The sequence below is a fragment of the Phocoena sinus genome, chromosome 2 (assembly GCF_008692025.1).
Source record: "Phocoena sinus isolate mPhoSin1 chromosome 2, mPhoSin1.pri, whole genome shotgun sequence".
NCBI classification, from domain to species: domain Eukaryota; kingdom Metazoa; phylum Chordata; class Mammalia; order Artiodactyla; family Phocoenidae; genus Phocoena; species Phocoena sinus.
The window spans coordinates 101,614,959-101,638,510 of NC_045764.1; the positions used below are offsets into that span (position 1 = coordinate 101,614,959).

Below are 23,552 nucleotides of genomic sequence, written 5' to 3' on the forward strand. Positions count from 1 at the left end.
AGTTTTTTTTTTTTTTTTGCGGTACGCGGGCCTCTCACTGTTGTGGCCTCTCCCGTTGCGGAGCACAGGCTCCAGACGCGTAGGCTCCGCGGCATATGGGATCTTCCCGGACTGGGGCACGAACCCGTGCCCCCTGCATCGGCAGGCAGACTCTCAACCACTGCGCCACCAGGGAAGCCCCTTATTTCAGTTTTATTCTGAGTTACTGTCTTTAGACTCACTGAATGTCAGAAACAGAAAGCATCCTACTTTTACTGTATATTTATCCAACTGGCCGAAAATTCTGATGTTGGTGAGGAGAAAGTGTGCAAACAACTAAATTGTTCTGGGCATGGTTTACCCTGACCACACCCCTGGCCTCTGGTCAGAATAGACTCTCACTTTCCAGTTAGTGCTAAAATCTCTCTAGGTCATGTCTCCCACTTTGGCTTTTCCCTATTAGAGGAGTACTCTTTAAAGCTTAACATCTATCCCTCCTGCTGTAGTTTCACTGCTTTGTGTGTTCCTTTAGAGAATCACCCTTTAATATCTCTTTATGAGTTCCAGAATTTTCAAGCTGACAACCCAAAGCTCTCATGACCGTGTTCTTCTAGTTTTAATCTCCTTCCCGTAGCACCATTGCTTAGCTATCTTGGGCTTCTGTTCCTAAAGTCAGGGAAACATTCCTTGAAAATGAGAGGAAGGGAGAAACAGAGTCCTAAGCCTGAAGCCGAGACGAAAGGGCGGTAGTTTGCGGTTCAACATCTGTGAAGTCGCCCCACCTCTCCTCTGAGCCTCTGAGCTCCGATCTTGAGAATGGGCAGGAGCCACAGGCCACTGCTGACCATGGTATCAGGCCCTCCCGCCATAGCTACTGCTAGAGTCACAAAGAACAGTGGGGGACTCAGGAAGGGACCTGGGAGCTGGGGAAAGTTAGGAAGAACCATGCCAGCCACAGGGGGGCACTGAATCCCCACGGGCTAGCCTGGAGTGTGCAGGACCAACAAAGTAGAGGGGTCAGTCAAGGACAGCAAAGCCCTTCTCCCTTGCTCCCAGCAGACAGCATCTCTCCCTCTACCTAACTCTTGGGTTTCTTACAGATGCAGAGGCATCTGTAGGAGAGAGACACACACAGTCACCACCCATTTCACACACATCCTCCATGACAGATACACACACACACACACACACACGCTCTCTCCTATGTACACACAACTGTAATTTACTCCCTCTTCCGAAGATTACCCTGCTAACAGTGTTATCTTTTTAGGCGAATGTACTGGGAGGACCCGCCTTCCCTTCCATAACGAGCAACAGCAGCTATTGCCGGTCAAGGCTGTGAGTTCTTTGCCTTTTCCTCATGTTGCTCTAGGAGCTGTTTGGTCCACTGAGTGCAATGATGCTGTTTCTTTTCTTTAGTGTGACGTTTAAGCACTGCTTGCTGTCTGCCCTGTGTGTGGTTAGCCAACACCCTCACCATCAATAACTAGCTCTATAACTTGTATAACTCTGCTGGTCACCTAATACTGCCCCCTTCTGCTCCTGGCCTACTGTATTTAAAATAGACTCGGTCCTGGGAGAGAGAGCGAGGAAAAGCTCAAGGTTCAAGAACGTATTCTATGCTCCACTTTTATGCCAGTGTGTTGGCACCAGACACCAAGCTGCATTAGTCCTCAGCTCAGTTCCACTGAGGAAACTGCCTGTGGGGTTTCTATAAGGCAGTCTGGCAAATGACCTTGTAATAGTCTACCCACAATCCTCTTGCCAATAATGCTATATGGTTCCGTCTCATTTTTACTTATTATTTTTTTAAGTTTATCTTCATTTTTATTTATTTTTGGCTGTGTTGGGTGTTCGTTGCTGTGCACGGGCTTTCTCTAGTTGCAGTGAGCGGGGGCTACTCTTCGTTGTGGTGCGCAGGCTTCTCATTGCAGTGGCTTCTCTTGTTGAGGAGCACGGGCTCTAGGCACGTGAGCTTCAGTAGTTGTGGCACGTGGACTCAGTAGTCGTGGTTCACGGGCTCTAGAGCGCAGTCTCAGTAGTTGTGGCACACAGGCTTAGTTGCTCCACGGCACGTGGGATCTTCCCAGACCAAGGCTCGAACCCGTGTCCCCTGCATTGGCAGGCGGATTCTTAGCCACTGCACCACAAGGGAAGCCCTCATTTTTACTTCTTGTGCCCCAAGAGCCCAAGAATCAGCCTGCATCAGCCACAAAATATCTGAAGTTGTCTTGATGATTGTTCATACTTGAAAAGCTTCTCAGAAAATCACAAACATAGTCTAATTAACTCCCTGATTCAAAGGAGAGATTTCTGAGAGGAAGTCTTTTTTTTTTTGCTGTGACTCTCCTGAAGGAGTCTTCCTATTGGGATCAACTGTGAGCAACCCAACGCCTCTAGCAACTGCATGAGGCCTGGTCTACTGATTGTATCAAACCATCTAAAATGGAATCTGGTGACCCTAGGGAGGATCCTGCCGGAAAATGAGTCACAAGATGTCCTTGAACACTTCAGTCAGCTTTCTATGCTTCCTTCTTTAAGATCACGATGTTGGTGACGTCCCTGAAATCCTGTGGCATTTCTCAATGGTCCATTCCACAGATATGAAGTATCCTAAGATCCGAGTAGCTCCTCCCACCCCAAACTTGAAAATACTATCAATATCGAGGACAATACCATTCTATTGGAATAGGGACCAGTAACTATGAGGTCACATTTTGTGGTGTGTCTATGCTATATAAGCCCTCTCCCATGGTTTTTGTCACTTTGAGAAGAGAATGTGAGAGCTGGGCAGGGAGAGAGCAGGAAAGGGGCATGAGGCAGGCATACTCAGACAAAGAATAATGGAACTCGGATTCCTCTACAGTTTATTGTTACAGCAGAAGTTGTGGGAGACAGGAGGGCGCCCCACACACATAATGCACTGTGGTCAGAAACCCAAGGCAGCCCTTCCCACCGCGATGCCAAGCCCCAAGCAGCCCTGCCCAGCTTGGCTCCCTCCCCGCCTCCCACTCTAGACACACACTGTCTAGACAGCTACCAAAGTTAGAGCAGCCAATGGCCCCAGCCCCCTTCCTATTGCCCAGCTCCAATCCTTCTGTCACACTTGTTCACTGCCCACCACTTCCCATTCCAGCTTCCATTTCCACACTGAATGTTTCTGTCACATCCTGAGGACCACGAACCCATAAGCAGTTCTCCCGACACACATTCATTTAGGCCCATGCCCTTCAGCAGTCTGAAGGGTTCATGAGAAGCCATATCAGCTTTGGTGAGTGGTGCCCCAGCCCCGAGCCCCCGACTCTTGCAATATGGCATAAGGAGGCAGAGTCTGGAGGAGGCACCATGGACAACTACAACAACCTCTTATCCCTTAGCTACAGACACCCAGAGTGGGGGGAGGGGATACGTGCCTTCTTTGCCTTAACACCATGATGGAGGGGGGTCATTTAGGGGTCTGGGTCCCTTAGAGATATTAGGACATCTCTCCCAGGAGCTGAGGGGAATCACAGGTTAGAGGTCAAGGTTAGGGTAGCAATCAAAGATCAAGTTCCTCTCCGCACACGATCTGCCCCGCTTCCCTTGCTCACTCTGGCCCAGTGCCCTACGCACCTCCCAGGTTAGTGCTGGGGGAGATGAGGGCTGGGTCCTACACCCAGGGCAACAAGGGTCATTCAACAGGAGACCTCCATGGTGTGCCCTGGGGGCCCTGAAGGGAGAGGCCCAGACTCGCTGCTCTGGGACAGGGTGCGAGAGCGGGATCGGTTGCCATCCAGGGATGCGGCACTGGTCAGGGAGGCTGTGCGAGACCGGGACAGGCGAGTCATGCATGACGAGGCCACTGTGGAGACAGGAGGAGAAGCAGGCAGTCAGAGAGCAGAGGGGAAGAGAGGCTGGGAACTCGAGTGGGGTGCGTGGCTGGAGATGAGAGTTATAGATGGGGCCAGGGGGTCAATGAGCTTGATTTTGCAGATGGTTGTAAATCCAGGAATAAGCCTAAATGGGTTGCTCTCCCCAGCGCCCCTCCCTCCTCCTGTGCCAACACCCCTTGTCCTCATGACAGCCTCTGACCCACATACTCACTATAGCCCATGCCTTGCAGGAAGTACTTGAAGGCCTCGGTCAGCTTGCCTGGCTGTAAAAGTAAAACGAGGAGAGGGAGACAGCGAGGGGAGGTTAGAAGCTGAGCTAGAGCTCACGGCCGTGGCACGTTAGAGTTGGGGTGTGTGGCAAAGGCTATAGTTCAGGGCCACTAATATCCCACCCCACAGACGGCAGGGGTACTCACCTGAGTCAGCTGGGGCTGACCTCCGGAGTCAGCCATCTGTTCAGGAGACAGCCATCCAGAAAAAGTGATACACACACAAATAAAAAGCCATGCCGAGAGGTAGAAGAGGGTCTCTCTTCCCCAGATTCCCCACTCCAGGCCTTTAGGGTGTTTTTTATTTTTTTTTTACTCCACCCACCCACTTGCTCCCATGTAGGACCCTGGAAGCCTAGCAGCTGAATGTAGAGAGGATCTATGGCTCTGGACAGGGGGCCAGGAGTCAGGCTGGGCGTGGAGTACGGTTACTGACCTTGAGGAAAGAAGTCTGGGTGGGGTCCAGTTTTGAGTTACATTCCACCTGGAGTAAGGAAGAGGCCGAATGAATGAGGCCACACTCCCTGTGGCCCCTCTCAAACAAGGAACCCAGGGACCCAGACCCAGTTTCTTTCTTATCAGCCCCCTACCCATCTCCTTCTTACCAGGAATCAAACTCTTATGCCCCAAAGTTGCTCTCCCTGTCCCAAACAGAGCTTGCCTCTTGGCAAGACAGCCCTCTGACTGCCACCCTCCCTCACCCACCCCAAGATTCCCTACTGACCACTGCATCTTCATGGGGTGCTTGGTCTCCTACCACCAGCATCACAGGGCACCTAGAGGCATAGTGTCAAGGAGTCGGCGGTGAGCCCCTGGCACTCCCTCCCCTGTCTTCTCCCAGAAGGGCAGCTGGAAGATGTTGGCTCCAAAGAGGAAACAGCCTTTTGAACCTCACTGACCCCACTAACAGGGTTCAAAGTGGTAAGACCTAAAGGGTCGTGATTTGCTAAATAGGATGGAGCTGGGGGGCAGGTGACAAGAAAATTCCCTGGCAAAAGACTCTCCTTCTAAAGGATGGAAGCACCTAGGGAAGATTCAGGGAGAGAGGCAAAGCTTTATCCCTTTAAGTCTTACTTGAGGGTGATATCGCTTCCACGCTCAAAGTTCAGGTCTCGGCGACTAAAGAGGGTGCAAAGGAAGAGTAGGAATTTTAGGCAAGTAGTGCTATCCATCCAGACAGAAGCCAGGTCCCCCGTGAGGAAGTTATCTTCCTCCCCAAAATTAGAGTCAAATATTGGTGATTACAGGAGGGAACTGAAGGAGAAGGTGGCAGACAGGCCTCAAGCATGAGCCCTATGGTCATTTGTGCCCAAGGTCCCTGGTCAGAGGGCAGTGAAGGGGATGAAGGGCACAAAGACACGAGATCATCTAACTTCTGCGAATCCAAAAATCTAAGGAAGTAACAGGAGCAAGGAGGCCGGCTCCTCATAATTCTCCCCCTTGGGTCTGTCCTGCAGCTGCCCCAGCTCCCCACCGAATCCTGCCCGCCTTGCACGGCCTACTTCCCAGCCTCCCCTCCCCTTCTCTGTGCCTCCCATGACCCCCGTTACTGCTTCTACATTTCCCTTACATGCCCACTCACTTGTTGTAGCTGTTCCAGTACAGTTCAATGTTCTCCAGGTTGGGGGCATGTGTAATGATATTTCTATACTTCTGTATCAACTCAGAATTTCCAGACAGCTCTTCCTGAAGGAAAGAAGAGGGAGAATAATTAGGGCTGGCAAGGGAAGTCAACAGTTACTGGATGCGAAGAGGCAAGCCCTCTTCCCTCCCCAGATCCTATCCCAAGTAAGGAAGTCACCCCAAGCATTCCAGTCCCTGCTGGTCCCCTCTACTTCTTCCAACTTCCACAACCACTTACCTGGCTGAAAAGATGTCCAAGGATCATCTCCGGAATGGAAGAGGTGAGGCCTGTTAGCTACGTGGAAAGGGCAGGTAAGAAAGCTCAGGACATTAGGTGGAGAAGAGACCTAGGCAAAGTGACATGGCTTCTTTCCTGCTCCATCCTCCCTCCTTGAAGCTCACAGGCCAATCAGTTATGTTGTTAGAGCCTGAATGGACCCATACGGGGGAAGCCCGCCCTAGATCTCAGCGCACAGGCCCCTCCAAACCTTGTGGGCTGCCCAGTCCATCCAGCCCTTGGCATTGGGATCGATGTTGATGAGGACAAGACCCTCGACAGTATCCGGGTGGGTAAGCTGAGGGGCAGTAGAAGGAACGGAAATCAGAGGCATACATGGCCTTACCCCTCCCCGGTCAGCTCCATCCACCCCAGGCTGCACGGGGCCTGTCTCCCCACCCTCTTACGCACGTCCTCCCCCTAAGCACACACTAGTAAACAATAGTCTGCCTGGGCCTTGGACCTGCCTTTCCCTCGTCTGGGGTTTTTTATTTCTTACAGCATATCGCGACAGGACGTAGGCCCCAGCTCCAACACCGACTCCAATTATTGTGGAGAAACTGTGAAAGGGAAATGTAGGTCTAATGGGTCCTGGTGTCCAAAACTTTGACTCTCCAAACTCCTCACCCTCCTTCCCAAGGCCACGGGCACAAAGGACAGAAAGGGACCTTCCTTTGGGGGATGCTGAAAAAGAAGGTGCCAAGGAGCTAAAAATGGACACTGGTGGTCAGCGTCAGTCCCTGAAGTCTTCCCTCAGCTCCCTCTGGGAGAGTGAGTGTCTTGAAAAGAAACACCTGTTCGCCAACCAACCAGACACTGTTTCCTATGTAGCTGTTTGTCCATCCTCAACTTTCAGGAGCTAGTTCAACTTGTTCTGTTTTAGTTCCTGGTTCCTCTAGAGGAACTGGGAAGAAGGGAACTTGAAGCAAGATGTTAAATAAAAGGTACAACTTTAGTGAACAACAGGAAGAATGGGGAGAAAGAGAACCAAAGGGTGAACCAGAGCTGCCCAGGGCCCTGGTGCCCAGGAAAAGCCAAGCCAAGGACAGAGCCCAGCACCATCGGCACTAAATGTGCATCAAGGAGGCCTTGCCTGGTTTCTTTCTTTTCCTTCTCCCACTCCCCTCACACACAGGGTGCCGAGGGCACCAGGTGTGTGTCTGGAGGAGGCAGAGGGGGTGGGAGGGAAAGACAGGTCTGTCTGGTTCCTCGGGGATTGTGTCACCCCCTCCTCTTTCTTCTCTAGCTTCCAGATCAGAGAAGCCCCTCCTCAGCCTGAGGCAGGGCCAGGCACACAGCTTCCTTTTCTTCTCCTCTATCCCTTAGGGCTACTCTGCTGACTCAAGTCAGTTTTCCACACCCACCCACTTCCTCTCAACAATCAGCTTGGAGCGTGGAGAAGGGAGGATACTTCTAGTCCACACAGAACTCGCCCAGGAGCCATGGTGGGCATAGGAGCTCTAAGGGCCACCTTGTGCTGGAAAGAGAACTCTGGCTTGGAGGGGTCCCCAGGCCTCTCACTTTAAGTACTGCAGGATGCAAGGGATCATGTCCGCAAGCTGGTCCAGAGATGGGTACTGATATCTGGGGAAGACAGGAATGTTGAGGAAAATAGCAACCTGCCCTTACGGCCCCCACCTCAAGTATCCTACTCTTCCTCTCCCAGAATTGCCACTCGCCCTCCCTTCCTTCTTCCCCGGTCCAATCTTCTCCATGCCTGCCATGTGCCTCACAGTCTGATGAGGAGGGAAGGAGCTAATTCTCACCCCAAAGGGAACACGGGAGCCCCCTCTTCCATTCCAGGGGCATCCACGTGAACCCGCACGAAGTTCTGAATGATTTCCTGCATATCCGCAAATTGAAACAGCGGCTGGAAGCAGGATTTATCTAAAGAGAATCCCCATCGCCCCAACAGTAGAATTAGACAGGGAAAATGTCCCCAAGTCAGAACCCACCCTCTTTCTTTCATGCCACAGTCAGGCTAGGAGAGAACTTTTCCTTGACGTGCCACATGGCTCCCTTCCCATACTGACCCTTCCCCTCACACTGACCAGGGTTTTACCCTTCCCCGCAGCCTCTTCCCAGAAAGCAATGGGAGGGGAAGTGAAGGTCCTTACAGTTGAGTCCCACATCGTGGTAGGTGAGTATCGCTGGGCGTTTGGGTTTGGGGGTGCCATAGACAGTAAAAGTGATGGAGCCATAAGGTGTCTCCACAGAGTGAGTCTGCAGGAAAATAGGTCACACCATCAGGTAGGAGTTAGGCTAAGAGGAAAAGAGGCAGGGGAGGAACCTCCACAAAAGTCAGGGAGTTGAGCGGAGGGGGGAAAAGAGAGGAGACGGGAACCAAAAAATAGAAACAGGATCGGCAAGAATTCAGTTTAGGTAAAAATGACACTGGAAGATGATTTTGAGGGTGAAAAAGAATAATGAAAGATCGCAGAGCAACAGGGAACTCTGAGAAGGGAGGAGAAGGAACGAAAGGGAGAGATGGGGACAGGAAAGGACTGGAATAGAAGGAGAGGAAGCAGAGAGGTGAGAAAGCCAGGTAGCGGCCCTTTCCTTCCTGGGGAGAGGACAGCCCCTCCTCCCACCTGCGGCTGCCCCAAGCTGTTACCTGTCCCTGGTCCAGGAGGATTCGGTCAGCTAACTCAGCCTCCTGGAGAAAGACACACACGGACAGATACACACAGAAACACACAGCCACGCAGAGTCAGATGGAGAGACAGATACAGATAAAGAAAGGTAGGTAAAGAGAACAACAGAGACCAAAGACAGAAAGAGATTGACAAAAAGAGACACGGAGAGGATGAAGGTTAGCGTAGTTACAGGACAGAAGCCTGGACTCTCAATTGTGGTGTATGGGGAGAGAAACGCGGGTAGACGTGGAGAAAGCAGGGGTGTGGTTAGACGGAGATCATGAATTTGGGAAGGTAAGGAGTGAGGGGGACGCCTGAAGGTCTGGAATTCGGGCCTGGGAGTCAGAGGGTCTCTGATAACCTTGGCCACCTCAGGTGTCTGCCCCGGCAACAGTGGCTTCTCCTCTGTGATCTGCACCTCCTGCAGCTCCGCCATGGTGGCCTGGCAGGGTGAGGAAACACGGAGACTGGGGAGGCTGGCTCCATACCCCCGCACCTCCTTGAACAGCTGGCTTCCTCTCTCAGCCCTGGACAATAGGGCGCAGAGGGCCCCAGGAGTTGAGGACTACTCCGGGACACAGAGAGAGCCTTTCCTGCCCCCAACTCCAGATCCAGGCAGCTGGGGAGGAGGGCTTGTGCAGGAGGGCTCAGGACACCACTTCCTTTTAGCCTGGCCATCCCCAACACCCCTCAACACCCACACCTCCGGACCCCTCTCCCCTGTCCTGGATGGAAATACCAGAGTGGGGCAGCAGTGCAGCTCGGGTGTCCCAGGCTATATTTAGGGGCCACCCCACACTCCTAGTTAGGTAGGGGGTGAAACTCGTGGCTCAGTGACTGGGTACTCTAAAGATACTAAGGATGGGTAATAAGAGTTCACCATGGACTGTGACCTTCAACTAAAGCCCCAAAGTCAGCAGCGCAAAGGGAAAGGGGCTAAAAATGACCTGAGTAACATGACCAAGAGGGGGAGGGGGAAACAAGAAAAGAAGGACAAGGGACATCTGTGTCCAACTGACTCAGTGCCTCCCTTCCTCTCAAGACTCTTCTTCCTGACTGTGAATAAATTAGCATATATTCAATCTTTGGGACCAGGGTGAGGAGCAGAGCACCTGTGCAGACCAGCACAGTAAAGGGCCAGCAGCCTGGGGGTGGGGTCACTTACTGGGCTCCTATTGGCTGTATGCAGTGGGGTTAAGGGTCAGGGTTCTCACTCCTCCTGGCTCTGGGGTCTGAGAAAACAAGGCAATGAGGTGAATGACATGGGAGACAGACCCTGGGTCTTTTAGGGACAGAAAGCCTAAGCGAAGACCTGGACTACCTGGGTCACCAACCCTTGCCAGGTCACTAACCCTCCCCAATTTGTACCCCCAAGTCCAGTGAACAAGTCTTCCCTAGGCTTCAGCTAGAATCAGTACAGGCTGGAGGGGTCTTCGGGGCAACACAGAGAGCAGGTATCAGTCCAGGCGGGGAGCGGGGGGGCTGGGAGAGGAGAGAAGGAAGTGCTGATGTGGAGGAAAGAGCATGGCTTGTGTCAGAACCTCTGGATTCTAGTCCGAGGTTCTGCTGCTACCAGTGTGACCTTGGCTCAGCCTGTCACTACTCTTGCCCTCAATTTCTCATTTGCAAACTACAAGTGGGGACTAGGGGATCCCCAAGATTTTTGACAGCTCTCGAGTGAGATGGGGTAGCAGAGCACGGCTGTTTCTCTCCACTATTTAAAAAAAAAATTTTTTTAAGCCTCGTGCCTTCGCTTCTCTCCTCCACCCAGTCTCGGTGTGGGTCCGCGAGTGGAGAAGGGGTGAGGCAGCGGGGAGTGAGGGGCGGTCCTACAATCTCTTCCCAGCCTGCCCCGACGACCTGCAAAGACCGAGCGCCGGCTGGGAAGGGATGAGTAGGACAGAAGGGACTGACTGGGCCCAGCCCCCGGGACCTGTCCCTACGAGTCCCTCCGCTGCGCGTCCGCGTGGGGACTGACACGCTCGCGCGGCTGGCGCGGAGCGCCCTGGGCCCCGGACACAACCTTGCGCACGCCCCAAACACGCCCTGCAGCCCGCGGAGCCTCCGCCTTTGTGCGCGGCGGCCCAGCGGCCCTCCCGGCGGGCCCCTTCCCGCGAGCCGTCATCTCCGAGGGATCAGGATCAAACCGCACCCCGCCCGCCACCGGCCCCTTCGGCGCCAGCCAGGCCCTGCGGCCCCTCGCCCGCCCTTCCCCCTACCTGCTGCCGCCGCGGCCACTTCCACCTTCACTTGCCTTTGACTCCCCGGCCCGCCCCGGCTCGGGCTCCCCACAGACCCGCCCCCGACCCGCCCTCGCCCGCCCACGGGCCGCCGGATCCCAGCAGATCCGCCCCAGACCCCTTGTAAACACGCCCCCCTTCCCCCCGCCCCAGGCTGCCTGCCGCTCTGGGAGGGCCTGTGCTGGGGGCCCGAAGGGAGCTCTAAGGAAAGCAAACTGCTGGGTACGTCCAGGCTCCGGTCCCGGCTACCCGCAACGGGGCGGCTGTGGGGTACGCAGGGATCCCTTAATCCCGCGGGGGATCCCCACGCCCGCCCGCAGCACTGCGCCCGCCCGTGACCTGGCTCTGCCTGTCGCACTCAGGCTCCTTACTTCGCCCCCAGACTCCGAGGTGGGGACGGGTAAAAGGGAGGCGAATCCAGGGCGCTGGCATCCCACGAATTTGACTCCACCCGCCCGGAAACAGAGTACTAGGTTAAGGGAGGATCGCTGCTGAGGAGGCGGGGGTCTCGCCCGCTGGGAGGGGAAGGTGTGCCTGCGCGGATTGGGCGGTGGGGGCTGGAGGTGGGAGCGTCGAGAGCGCAGGAGTTCCAGCTCGGGGGCTCCCAGGGTCCTTGGTACCTCCTCTCTCTCCGCAGTGTCCTGACGCCTTCTCTCCGGCGGCTCCCTGAGGAGTTGGAAAACAAGGCGGGGAGGGGGGGACGGGGAGTGCGGGGGGCTGCTATAAATAGAGAGAGATCGCGGGAGCGGGGGGGGGGAGGAGGGAGAGGATGGCCAACGGGGACTCCCGGGTCAAGGCCCCAAGGGGGGGCGGAGGAGGGGCCAGGGACCCCCAGGGGTTCTGACTCTTGGGTAAACAGGCGCAGGGGTGGAGTTAACTCTGTGGAGGTGGAGTGGGGGCTTGGGGAGGACGCAGTGTCCTGGGCTGGGACCCAAGAGACCCTGTGGCTTCCGAGCTAACCCCTTCTAGTCTGGCCCAGAGAAGGAGGCCAGCTCGGCCCGGCGGAATCGCATTGCCCAGGCGCTGGTTTCTCAGGCACTGCTGCGTCTCTCAGGGCCTGGGTGGGTTTGACATCCTGGACCCCTCACTCGCCCTGCCCTCCCCCCACTTTAATGCACCCTCCCTGTGCCCCTAAGAGGAAATCCACCCAGAAGGGGATCGTTATGTGGCTAAAGGGATTCAAAGTTGTCTTAGACAAAAGGACACCAGTCTGAATTTCTCCCCACCTGCACCCTTTCCAGGCCCCCTCCCCCACCTGAGGTCCCCACCCTATCCTCCTTCAGCCTGGCTCCCAAGTTGCCATTTCGGGGGCTGGGCGCCAGGCCAGTTGGGAACAATGGCCAATGGAACTGGAGCTGCCAACTGCAACACCAGCTCAGACTGCCCCCACCAAGACCCCCAAATTGCCTGCCCCCTCCTGCCTGGGAACTGCCTACCACCACCACCCTCACCACTCACGACCCAATCCCATCCAAGGAACATCAATGCCCCTTTCATCCCCACTTGGCAGGGTCTATTGGAAAGGAGGGCCCAAAAGGGAGGAGGTGACCCAGAGTAGAACCGGTCAGGATCAAGCCCAGATTTCAGCAGCCCCACATCTAAAGGATCTCCCCTAGATCCCCCAATTTGGAGCACCCAAGTTTTCCTCCATTCCTTTCCCTTACTCCCTTCATAACTATTTACCCAGAAACTGGCACAGAAGCTGGATACCCTGGCTCCTCTCCTAGTCCCCTCTCCCCTCTGGATGTCATATTAACACTCTCCCGGACAAGGAAAAGCCTGCTGGAATTGGGACTGTAGATAAAGATGCATAAGACAGAAGAGAGATTTCTCCAGCCCGACTGCAACTGGGGGAGAAAGAGAGCCTAGGGTGAGAGCTTCTGCCGGCAGCCTCCTCTGATGTGTCTAAAGTAGTGTTACTTGGAGTGGGGGAGGGAAGGACCTGGAGGTTCCAGCATCTAAATTCGTCTCTGGGTCAGGATGACTCAGGGGGAACCTGATAAGGGGCCAATGCAGGGGCGTAGGGCAGGCAGGAGTTGGGAAATTTCCACTGGGATCTGTTTGCTTCCTAGGCTTGGGGTCTCAGCCTGCCACAGGCAGTAATGAGGCTGCTTCTGATCTAAGATGGGGTTCCTCCTTGTCAGGGCAGGTCTCAGCCTTGCCCAGTGTCAGTGGCCCAACAAGAATACTTCTGTCTCTAATTTCCTTCTCTTGGGCCAGAAGCAGCTTCAAACTGTACCTTCCAGTAAGCCACAGTTTTAAGTACCTGCTCCATACAAGCCACTGTATAGATGGAATTCAAAGAAGTGTGATGTCTAGTCATACCCTCTCTAGAGCATAGGATCCAGTAGCTGAGTGAAGTTATAAAGATAGAAAAAATTAAGAAGTGATGTAAATATAAATTAATTGTTTAGACAATAAGTCCTATAGCAATAGTTTCCCACCCTTTTCAAGTGGGAGATCAGAGATTTCCATTTCCAAATGAAGGTTTTAGAATCCCCTGATGGGGACAAACCGTGAATTCAGCAATACTTTCAAATAAATTTGTTCAGTCTTCTGATAACCGCAACATCTATGCATCTATGCACCTACATGTGCAAAGCTTATTATTTACCCAACAACCAGTCTTCTGTGTACATACAGATTGCAGAGGTCCTTGCAATAACTCAGAAACCCTTGCCCCAGGAGGCTGCAGCCCACAGGCTAGGAACCATTATCTTAGTATAATTCAGAGGAGGAAAAGGGTTGGTTTTCTTTTAAAGCAACCAGTGCTCAAGCTGTTTCATTTTGGGCTTTTTAAATGAATTTATTTTTTACTTATTTACTTTTGGCTGCATTGGGTCTTTGTTGCTGCGCACGGGCTTTCTCTAGTTGTGGCGAGTGGGGGCTGCTCTTTGTTGCGGTGCACGGGTTTCTCATTGTGGTGGCTTCTCTTGTTGCGGAGCACGGGCTCTAGGCGCGTGGGCTTCAGTAGTTGTGGCTCGTGAGCTCAGTAGTTGTGGCTCACGGGCACCAGAGAGCAGTCTCGGTAGTTGTGGCGCAAGGGCTTAGCTGCTCTGTGGCATGTGGGATTTTCCCAGACCAGGGCTCGAACCTGTGTCCCCTGCAATGGCAAGTGGATTCTTAACCACTGTGCCACCAGGGAAGTCCCAGGAAAAGGGTTTTGTTCCTAGGGTAAACCCTATGAAGAGTACAACAATGGAGTACTTGAGTGGTAAGGAGGGGCATTCTATCCAGGCAGAGAGAGATCATGAAGGAAAGTTTTGGGACAGAAATACACAAGTTACTAGGATAAATTGAATAGTAGCTACTATGTGCAAGGTAATTCCCATATATTATCCCCTAATACTATATAAAGTAAGTACTATTGTCCTCACTATACAGATGAAGAAATTAAAGCTCAGAGATGTTTAGTGACTTGCCCAAGGCCACTCAGCTAGTAGATGACTTATCTAAGACTGAAATCCCCAGATTCATTCCACTCCAAGGTTATTCTCTCTCCACTAGGCTTCAGATAGCTTCCGAAGCACATAATGATTAGGCCATTATGGCCCCAGATGAAGAGTAATGTTGATGAAAGGTGGGTGATGTTTGGTAAGGTAGAGTGGAGCCAAGTGTGAAGGTCCTTGAATGACAGGCAAAAAGGTTTGGCATTTCAGAAAGGTTTGAAGATCCATAGAGTGTTCTTGAGTAGGAGCAATGGATAAATAATTGTTCTGTGAAAATTAATCTGATGGGGGGGGTTTAAAAGAGATGGATTATGGGGTGGATAGGGGTGAAGCATTTGACTTAGGAAAGAGGTCATTTAGAAGTCAGGATAATCAACTAGATATGAGATGACAGGGACTTGAATAAAGTGTGGGAGGAATAGCAATGGAAAGAAAGGAGTGGATTTGTAAGACAAGGGAAATTATAGGAATCAGTGACTGATTAGATGGGAAGGAGAGGAAAGTCGCCAACCTAGTTCCTCTCTTTTAGGGGCCCTGAAGTTCATTCATCTGTATGGTTTCCAGCCAGAGAAAAGGCCAAAGAGAAACCCCTTCTGAAAGAAGAAACAACACATTTAGAAAAAACTGAATAAAATTATAGCATTACTTTAAAAGAAAAGTGGGGGGTGGAATTCCCTGGCAGTCCAGTGGTTACTCAGTGCCTTCACTGCCGGGGCCAGGTTCAATCCCTGGTCAGGGAACTAAGTTCCCACAAGCCATGCGACGCAGCTCAAAACAAACAAACAAAAAAGGAACATCCTTGACCTGCACAGAAAATTATCTAGAGTCTGAGGCTCAACCTCACCCTGACCCACCCAGATGTGTGACCCTCCAAGGCCCGTGCTCTTTCCACGTGGGGCCCAACTTTGGAAGCCATTTAAGCTCCTATTACACCTGGTCTGCCAAAGCCAGCGGGATTCTCCATGTTGGTCACGAACCTGGGCCTGGAGACTAGAAAAAAGGACAATGTTGGACTGATGTCAACCTGTTTCCATTAACTCCTTCCCTGAGCTCTCCTCAGCTTTTGTTGAGGGACAGAGCATAAGGCAATTTGATCAAGACCCAGAGGACTGGGTCAAGCGGGGCTGAAACCATGAGGGAAGCTTGATCACCTGCAGAGATCAGGAGGTTGGCAACATGCTCAATGCAGCATGCAAGGTAGGGACCTAGGAACCCCACCCCCAAAGATTAGGACTGTAGCAAGGGCTGAAAATTATGTCACAGAAACACTGCTGAGGTCATAGAGACTTCCCTCTTCTCCCCAGTCTTCCCACTGCCACACAGTCACCCCAGCCAGCCGGCTCCCACAGATCTGCACACACTTACTTACAAAGGCTGGGAAGGGTCACACACCATCTGGGTACTCTCAGGTACACAGAAGTGATGGGGCAGTGGGTGGTGGTGGTGATTATTCAGTATGTAGGATCCACACTAGTATCCCTTGTACTGGGAGCAGTAGGTCAGATGGGAATCAGAGGGAAGGGGGGAGGGAGGGAGAGGGAAAAGGGGGTTTGTTCCTGTTGCTGATTCTGATTTTACTTTTTTGTTTTTATAGGATTTACTCTTTTTTTTTTCTTAATTAATTAATTAATTTAGGGCTGTGTTGGGTCTTCGTTTCCGTGCGAGGGTTTTCTCTAGTTGGGGCGAGCGGGGGCCACTCTCCACCGCGGTGCGCGGGCCTCTCACTATCGCGGCCTCTCCTGTTGCGGAGCACAGGCTCCAGACGCGCAGGCTCAGTAGTTGTGGCTCACGGGCCTAGTTGCTCCGCGGCATGTGGGATCCTCCCAGACCAGGGCTCGAACCCGTGTCCCCTGCATTAGCAGGCAGATTCTCAACCACTGCGCCACCAGGGAAGCCCCTGATTTTACTTTAACCTTCATCATTATTACTCCTGAGTCCTCCCTTCCCCTTCTCCCTCACCCCCGAGTCTCCCCCCATACTGTCCTCCCGCACCTCCAGTTGACCATGGCATCAGAAGCAGAAAGAACATTCCAGCGGTTTGCTGTCTTTGGAGGATCGTCAAGCAGTGGCACTGAAATGAACAACAAGAACTTCTCCAAGCTGTGCAAAGACTGTGGCATCATGGATGACAAGAAGGTCACCTCCACTGACGTGGACATCGTGTTCAGCAAAGTCAAGTAAGGGACCAGAGACGGGAGCGGGGGGTGGTGAGTAGAACTAACGAGGTGGTGGGATGCGGGAGGGCTTCTGGCACTGTGCTAGCCCCTGTCGTCAAGGCACTCAGTGTGTAGAGGCCCTGTCTGAGTAAGGGGAGGGTTGGACCTTGGAAGGTGATGAGTTCATGTTCCTGAGTTCCTGGATTTCTGTCTGACTGATCAGGGCCAAGAATGCCCGAACCATCACTTTCCAGCAGTTCCAGGAAGCAATGAAAGAACTGGGCCAGAAGAAGTTCAAGGGGAAAAGCCCGGATGAAGCCCTGGAGAACATTTATAGACTCATGGAGGGCAAGGACCCAGCTACCACCGGTGTTACTGTGAGTGAGTCTTCATTCCTGACCCCTGACCCTACTTCCCTGAGTCCCTGCTGCTCCTTTGTCCCTTCCTCCATGCCGATGTCCCTAACCCCTGCCAATAGCAGCACTGCAGGGAGATAGGGCAGAAGGCCTCTGGGCACTGTTGGTATTGAAACAGACTTTAGAGATCATCGAGTCATTTCAGAGGTGAGGAAACTGTGAGAGGAAATGACTTACGCAAGGACCACAGCTATTTTAATAGTAAAACTTAGACTCATTCCCAAGCGTCCAGGATCTGGACCAGGCAACTAGGGCCTGGCAGCTTTCGGGGGACCCTGAGTGCAGACGACTTGGTACCTGATCCTCACTCCTCTTCTCGCTCTTATGTAAGGTGAAATATCTGACTTCCTCCCTCTCACCCGCCCTCTGCTCCCTACTTGTCCCCTCTCTACTAAAAGCTCTTCCTATTCTAGGTTTCAAATAGAGCCTTCCCAACAGGACAGACTTTGTGTTTTAGGTCTGGGGTTGAAGTCCTCTGGCTGCAGCCTAGTCAAACTAGCTCCTCTGGAAGCAGAAAAATACACACACACACACACACACACACACACACACACACACACACACTTATTCCCATAAACCAGATTTCTTCCTCACAAGTGGATGGTTCTTATTATAGTTCCTGCCTACAGCTGCACCTGGGCCCTAAGCAGGCAGCACCATGCCAAGGGTTGAACAAGAGCTCTGAGAACTAGTCAAACTGCTAGAAGGCCATCTCTAGAGAAGGGGCGTGACAGTGGAGGGGAAGGGAGAGGGCTCAGACGCCTCATCCTCCGGCTTGCAGAAAGCAATGACAGTGGGAGGGGTGAGCCACCTGACGGACACCAGCAAGTACACGGGCACCCACAAGGAGCGCTTTGACCAGAGCGGCAAGGGCAAAGGCATCGCTGGACGGGAGGACATGACTGACAACTCAGGCTATGTGAGTGGCTACAAGGGTGCTGGCACCTATGATAAGAAGGGCAGCAACTAGGGAGTAGCGTCATCTTAGCCTGCCGGCCCTCGACACTGCATCTTTAACACCGGGGAGCTTGGGGGACAATAAACATCTGTGTGTGCGGCAGCTCATGGGCTCTGTTTTCCACCAGGGTGAGGGAAGAGGGGCCCCTTGGTGCACAGACAGAGAGAGGAGCTGAGAAACCCAAGGATGGGGGTTCTCAGCACCACAGCCTTTACTCTACTTGGCCTCCCCGCCATTAGGTAGCATCCCCTTCAACAGCAGCTTCTAAGAACACGGCTGAGGAATATATTTGGAGATAAGAGAGAAGCTAGATGTGGAGGCAAAAGTATTTGCTACTTGTGTTCACATAATACTGATATCCATCCCCTTCGACCTGCCAAAGGAGAGTAGAAATTCCTGATTGGAGCTAGTAGGACCCAGGTATTAGCAACTAGACCCTTGCCGGTCCCTCCACCTTCCTAATGTGTTACAATCCATGTTTTGTTTGGGGAGAAATAGAAACCAGAGAGGGTGGGCCAAAGATCTACTTAGCCTAACTCCTGTTATGAGTTTATTCTAGAGCTGACGGGGAGGGAGAATCCATTTTCAACACCCAGCCTGGAACTGAGTTTTACCCCACCCCACCTCCATCATGGTAGACATGGAATGGAAGATCCTACTGACTGCCAAGGGTAGCCCAGGAAGATGGCCAGAGGTGGGTGGCCTCCAGGACTCTGAGAGTAGGAGTTCTGGTGCACTGAGGAAAAAGGAATGAAATCAGAACTAATTCAGATGTGTTTTTTTATCTTTTTATTTTGCAGTGATTCACAGGCAGATGCAAAAAGTACAGACAGGTCCCATGTACCCTTCACCCAGTTTCATCCAATGGTTATATCTTACATAATTCAGATATGGTTTTAAAACCTTCTGTGACTACAGCTGGGCCCACTTCACCCCTGCCTTGTCAGAGGCAGATTCTGGAGTTTGGGGGATGTTAGGAGGAGGTTGGGAAGTAAAAGGATGCAGGAATCTGGGGGGAATAGGTCAGAGAAGATAATTTGGAAATCCAGTGAACCAAGCTGAGACGGATGGAAGGAAAAGAGGTCAGAGAAGAATAAAGGGTGACTAAAGAGGTTGGGTGTGTAGGGGAGAGACTGCACTGGGCTCCGTGGTGGAAGGAGGACAGAAAGGACAGGTTACATGAAGAGGAAATCAGTGATTCCATAGAGAGGAACAGACTGAGAGCTCGGGGGAGGGAGCGTGGCCTGGAGAAATGAAGCTAATATGAGTCTAAGACTCTCAGGGAGGTTCCGATAGCTGGAGATACCTACCATGTGGGTGAAGGAGTAGAGGGAATCATAAGGGAAATGGGGAAGACTGAGAAGGGAAGGGTGGCAGGGATGGGGATTTGAGACTCGGAACTGGTACCATGGTGTGAGCTGAGGCTCTGGGCCTCCAGCCACGATACAGGATCTGGCCCAGTAGATGGACTGTCACTGCCAACTGGACACAGTCAGCTTCTTGGGTGGGTGAAACTGTCTGTGGGAGAGGGAGGGTGGTGGCAGGAGTGATGGGGGGAGATAAACAAGTTAGAAAGAGCCTAGAAGACAGTACAACTTTGCATGGTGACCAAAGCTCTGGACATATTTCCTATCTCCCTGGTCTCTTGGGAGGGGATCCTGCCTACCTTTGAAGCCAGGAAGGAAGCCTTGTACCAGGGATCAGAGCTTCAGGAGTGGGGACAGGCTGGTCTGTAGCGGCAGTCGGGGGGGCTAGTTCAGACTTAACACGTCCCATCCCTAGTAGAGGCCCATGATATCTATCGGTTCAGCATCATACTTTTGGGAGCAGAGCAGATAGAGCCTTTGGTCGGTTAGGGCGCTGGTGTAGTAGCAGCTGGTGGGTGGCTGCTTGGAGCTCAGGGAGCAGATTGTGATGGGGAAGGAGTCCTGGGTGACTGTACAATATTCATTGTGGTTCTCACAGAAGCTCTCGCTGTACTTGCAGAACTTCTTGATGGCGGTCCCCAGGGCATGTAAGACATAATGGATCTTTGGGCAATACCAGCTTTGTTGTCTGCCCCGTACATAGGACATCAGACCATTACAGTAGCCCCGGAAACCCTTTGCGTAGTTAACCTTGGGATAGTCGATATGTAAGGTACGGAAGTTCTTGATGGCAAGCTGTAGCTGGATGTTTTCGACCAAAGCTGGCTGGAGGAACAGGAGCTGGGCCACAGGTGGTGCCATTCTTCCTGCTGGCAGAGTTAAGGTGGTTGGAAGCAGAGGTGGGTCTCGAGTGGCTCTCTGCCCCTTCCCAGAGCTTCCAGTGTGCCCCCCAGTCTCCCCTATGTGCCTTCCCCTATGCCCTCAAAGCCGGACTGTGCTTCAGAGATCATCCGGCCCAAGTCTTCATGCCTCAGAGAGAGGAGACATTTGCCCAAGGTCACCCATCTGGTCAGCCACCTCTAGCTTGGTCTACCTTAGGGTCTCAGCCTCACCCAGTCCGGGAGCTGTAACACTTACGAAATACGAGGTCCAACTGGTCCTTGGGTGAGAGACGCTTCCCCTTTATCCCTGGCCCAGTTAATCCTTCTGGTAAAAATGCAGAGAGTCCAGAAGGGACAGGCTCAGCTACACTTCTCTGACTGAAGTGGAAGGACGGGAGCTGGAGGACAGCAGGGCAGGGGTGGGATTCTTCCTTCCTGAGGCCAAGGACAGCCCAAAGGTAAGAAGAGCCTAGAAAGGTTTCTGGATGAAGACCAGTCTGAGAGGAAGGACTGTCCCCTGGGTTTGAGGAGGCCCTGTGCTGACGGGGGTGGATGGGGGGGAGGAAAGAGACATTGCTTTCTGGTCTCCTCCTCTCTGGTGTCATCAGAACACTTAGTTCCAGCCTCCTTGCGAGAAGTCCCGAAGTTCTTGGGTTTCCTTTGATGTCTTCTCTGGTTCACAGGCCATGCTCCTGTGGAAAAGCGACAAGGAAAGCACCGTCATGTTCCTGAGGAACAAAGTGCTGCTTATTCCTGACCCTCAGAGAACAGAGGGTCTTCCGCTCTCTCATCCCACTCACTAGATCCCCAGAGGCCAGGTACGCAAGGGCCTCCCGCCTGAGTGCCGGGCTGAGAATCAAAGACCTCGGTGTGGACCCCCCCCCTCCACCATCAACTTCACTCCAATCGTGATCACACTGACACTCTCACCTGTAAACTCAGGCCCTCTCAGAGTCACAGCACTCCTGGAAATCTATGGATGCCGACCCCGAAGCCTCAAACTTGTCAGGTGGGATTAGACAACACAGCCTGGACTTGAGGGGGTGTGGACCGCCTGTGTCCAGCTGATCTCGCTGTAGTTTGTCATGTTGGAAAAAAGGGCCAGCCTCTTAACTCTTTTTCATCAACACCTGCCCCTTCATCAGAACCAAAGAGCTAGCTCCCCAGAGCCTGCCAGCCACAGTCCTTGATGCCCACAGGCGTCTCAGCCTTGCCTCCACGCACCTGTTGTCCAGGTTGGACAGCTTACCATTCTCTCCCTGGAGAGCGGCAGAAGGGAGTCAAAACAGAGAATGCTGAGTGTCCCAAGGCCAGTGTGTAGTTCAGGAAGGGTGAGGGGGCGCATGAGAGAGTCGCATGGGTGTTCCTCGTTCACAGCCCCCTTAAACTTGCTCTTTCTGACATCACAAAGCAGAGTCCAAAACTGAGCCCATCCTTCCCCACCTCACTTTCCCTCCTGCCTTGTCCCTTTCCTCAGTTACTTAGGCAAGAAATCTGAGAGTGGTCCTCGACCCCGCCCTCTCCTTAATCCCACCTGTTTGGAGGCGGTACCGCATGGTGGCTCAGAGCAAAGCTTTTGAGTAAAACAGACCAGGAATTGCATCCTGGCTCTACTGCTTCCAGGCTGTACACCATCAGTCTAAGTTCACTAAACCGGTATAAGCTTCAGTTTCTTCATCAGTTAATGAAGATAATATTCTGTACCTCGTGGCAGTCTTAGGATTCGTTAAGATGTATATCGAGAGCTCTTAGCCCAGGGCCTGGCACACGGTGAGTACTCAATCCGAGCATGAGTCCATCAGTCACGCAGCTCTGACCATCTTTTTTTTTTTTAATTAATTCTTTAAAAATATTTATTTATTTGTTTAGCTGCGCCAGGTCTTAGTTGTGGCGTATGCAATTTTCGTCGTGGCATGCGGCTCTTAGTTGTGGCTTGCGGGATCTAGTTCCCTGACCAGGGATTGAACCCAGGCCCGCTGCATTGGGAACGCGGAGCCTTAACCACTGGACCACCAGCGAAGTCCCAGCCCTGACAATCTTAACTAAAACTTTTCCCGAACCAGTCTCTTCCGTTCCTATTTCTTCCCCTGCTCAGGCTTTCCCCTCTCCTGGACGCCACACACTCTCCAACTCCAGGAGGACTCTACACCTCATAGGACAGAAGACCTCCATGACCTGGCCGCCACCATGTCTCAAATGCATCTCCATCTCTGCCTGCTTCCCCCACTGGTGCCCACCACCTCTCGCTCACGTTATCTCCTCTACCCAGCATGCTGCTCTCTCCTCCCGCTCTCACCCCCGTCAGTTCCGCTGGGCCAGCTCATGTGAAGATCAGCCCGGACGTCCTATTTAAGAAGCGTCTGCTCGGAGCACCTCCCCAGGGAAGTGTGCACAGCCAAGTAAGTGAGGATAAAGCCCACACAGGCAGGTGGCTCATCTGTATCCTTCAGGCTGGTGTATCAGCCAACAGCCAGTGGGAATCCATGCAGGGTGGTGCCAGAGCCTGGCTGACTCAAGTCTTTGGTTTGAGGAAGCTACTAGCACTTTGTGGCCCCAGAATCAGAGTGTGCTACCTCTTCCTTATTTGCTCAAGGCTGCAGCTTCCCTTGGAAGAGAAAGGGGCTTTTCATGCCTCTTGGTCTTCTTTCTTCATTCCTACCCACCCACCACCGCTAACCTCTGCACACAGTGTTACAGAGATGGAACAGCACATAGTAAAGAGTTTAGGACTTGATCTCAGATAACCTACTGAGCTTCTGTTTCCTCTTCTATAAAATGGAAGCCTTCCTCACCTCATGAGACTGCAAGAATAAAATGAGATGGTCAATATGGAGGTGACTTTTAGCCATTAAACAATATATAAATGGAAAACTGGATATGGTCTCCTAGGTCTTATAACAACTCACTTTTTTCTCCAACTCAACATCTGCAAAGCCTTCTTATTAAAATTAATTTATTTTATTAATTTATTTTTGGCTTCATTGGGTCTTTGTTGCTGTGCATGGACTTTCTCTAGTTGTGGCAAGCGGGGACTACCCTTCCTTGCAGTGTGCAGGCTTCTCATTGCAGTGGCTTCTCTTATTGCAGAGCACAGGCTCTAGGCGTGCGGGCTTCAGTAGTTGTGGCACATGGGCTCAGTAGTTGTGGCTCGTGGGCTCTAGAGCACAGGCTCAGTAGTTGTGGTTCACGGGCTTAGTTGCTCCGTGGCATGTGGGATCTTCCCAGACCAGGGCTCAAACCCGTGTCCCCTGCATCGGCAGGCGGATTCTCAACCACTGTGCCACCAGGGAAGCCCTGTAAGGTCTTATATTCCCCAAATGAGCCAAGTGACCTCCCCCCATCCCCACTCTGCCAATCTAGAGCCCTCTTTAGCACCTGACTTAAATTCATCTTCACCAAGCTTTCTATTAGTCATGCCCCACGTTGATT

At 52.5% G+C, this 23,552-nt stretch overlaps 3 protein-coding genes across 18 annotated transcripts; 1 reads left to right on the forward strand and 2 right to left on the reverse strand.

The window, feature by feature from the left end:
• Positions 1 to 2,820: 2,820 nt before the first annotated feature.
• NDRG2 (NDRG family member 2) lies at positions 2,821 to 11,595 on the reverse strand. 10 transcript variants are annotated; one of them, XM_032622822.1, is made up of 17 exons: positions 11,517 to 11,591; positions 9,822 to 9,888; positions 9,018 to 9,098; positions 8,635 to 8,676; positions 8,138 to 8,243; positions 7,787 to 7,907; positions 7,542 to 7,604; positions 6,520 to 6,580; positions 6,232 to 6,318; positions 5,982 to 6,038; positions 5,703 to 5,806; positions 5,195 to 5,239; positions 4,845 to 4,896; positions 4,557 to 4,604; positions 4,268 to 4,303; positions 4,063 to 4,114; positions 2,821 to 3,820 (listed from the first exon to the last, which is right to left on the reverse strand). In XM_032622822.1, the coding sequence occupies exons 3-17, from the start codon at positions 9,090 to 9,092 to the stop codon at positions 3,654 to 3,656; spliced, it is 1,116 nt and encodes a 371-aa protein (XP_032478713.1). In that variant the 5' UTR covers positions 9,093 to 9,098; positions 9,822 to 9,888; positions 11,517 to 11,591; the 3' UTR covers positions 2,821 to 3,653. The 10 variants fall into 10 exon arrangements, with proteins under 10 accessions (XP_032478713.1, XP_032478714.1, XP_032478715.1 ...); XM_032622823.1 differs by lacking the exon at positions 11,517 to 11,591 and adding an exon at positions 11,268 to 11,350; XM_032622824.1 differs by lacking the exon at positions 11,517 to 11,591 and adding an exon at positions 11,236 to 11,329.
• Positions 11,045 to 17,977, forward strand: TPPP2 (tubulin polymerization promoting protein family member 2). 6 transcript variants are annotated; one of them, XM_032622836.1, is made up of 5 exons: positions 11,094 to 11,118; positions 12,584 to 12,766; positions 16,344 to 16,522; positions 16,725 to 16,878; positions 17,699 to 17,977. In XM_032622836.1, exons 3-5 carry the CDS (start codon positions 16,350 to 16,352, stop codon positions 17,885 to 17,887), a joined length of 516 nt encoding a protein of 171 aa, XP_032478727.1. In that variant the 5' UTR covers positions 11,094 to 11,118; positions 12,584 to 12,766; positions 16,344 to 16,349; the 3' UTR covers positions 17,888 to 17,977. The 6 variants fall into 6 exon arrangements, with proteins under 6 accessions (XP_032478726.1, XP_032478728.1, XP_032478727.1 ...); XM_032622835.1 differs by lacking the exon at positions 12,584 to 12,766 and having other exon boundaries at positions 11,045 to 11,118; XM_032622837.1 differs by lacking the exon at positions 12,584 to 12,766 and having other exon boundaries at positions 11,093 to 11,166.
• Positions 17,978 to 18,100: 123 nt separating this feature from the next.
• Positions 18,101 to 23,036, reverse strand: RNASE13 (ribonuclease A family member 13 (inactive)). Of its 2 annotated transcripts, XM_032622832.1 has the most exons (2): positions 20,380 to 23,036; positions 18,101 to 20,111 (listed from the first exon to the last, which is right to left on the reverse strand). In XM_032622832.1, the coding sequence occupies exons 1-2, from the start codon at positions 20,726 to 20,728 to the stop codon at positions 19,654 to 19,656; spliced, it is 807 nt and encodes a 268-aa protein (XP_032478723.1). In that variant the 5' UTR covers positions 20,729 to 23,036; the 3' UTR covers positions 18,101 to 19,653. The 2 variants fall into 2 exon arrangements, with proteins under 2 accessions (XP_032478723.1, XP_032478724.1); XM_032622833.1 differs by having other exon boundaries at positions 18,101 to 23,036.
• Positions 23,037 to 23,552: the final 516 nt, after the last annotated feature.

What these genes read in the sequence shown, in the direction of transcription:
- NDRG2 (XM_032622822.1), bottom strand. Translation starts at nt 9,092, where the DNA reads ATGGCGGAGCTGCAGGAGGTGCAGATCACAGAGGAGAAGCCACTGTTG. An exon ending in TGCATCCTGCAGTACTTAAA is followed by an intron (nt 6,581 to 7,541) that starts GTGAGAGGCCTG and finishes TCCCTTTCACAG; the next exon opens with TTTCTCCACAATAATTGGAG. An exon ending in CACCCCATGAAGATGCAGTG is followed by an intron (nt 4,605 to 4,844) that starts GTCAGTAGGGAA and finishes TCCTTACTCCAG; the next exon opens with GTGGAATGTAACTCAAAACT.
- TPPP2 (XM_032622834.1), top strand. Translation starts at nt 15,522, where the DNA reads ATGCTCAATGCAGCATGCAAG. An exon ending in TGCTCAATGCAGCATGCAAG is followed by an intron (nt 15,543 to 16,343) that starts GTAGGGACCTAG and finishes CCGCACCTCCAG; the next exon opens with TTGACCATGGCATCAGAAGC. An exon ending in ATCGTGTTCAGCAAAGTCAA is followed by an intron (nt 16,523 to 16,724) that starts GTAAGGGACCAG and finishes CTGACTGATCAG; the next exon opens with GGCCAAGAATGCCCGAACCA.
- RNASE13 (XM_032622832.1), bottom strand. Translation starts at nt 20,728, where the DNA reads ATGACACCAGAGAGGAGGAGACCAGAAAGCAATGTCTCTTTCCTCCCC. An exon ending in CCAGTTGGACCTCGTATTTC is followed by an intron (nt 20,112 to 20,379) that starts GTAAGTGTTACA and finishes TAACTCTGCCAG; the next exon opens with CAGGAAGAATGGCACCACCT.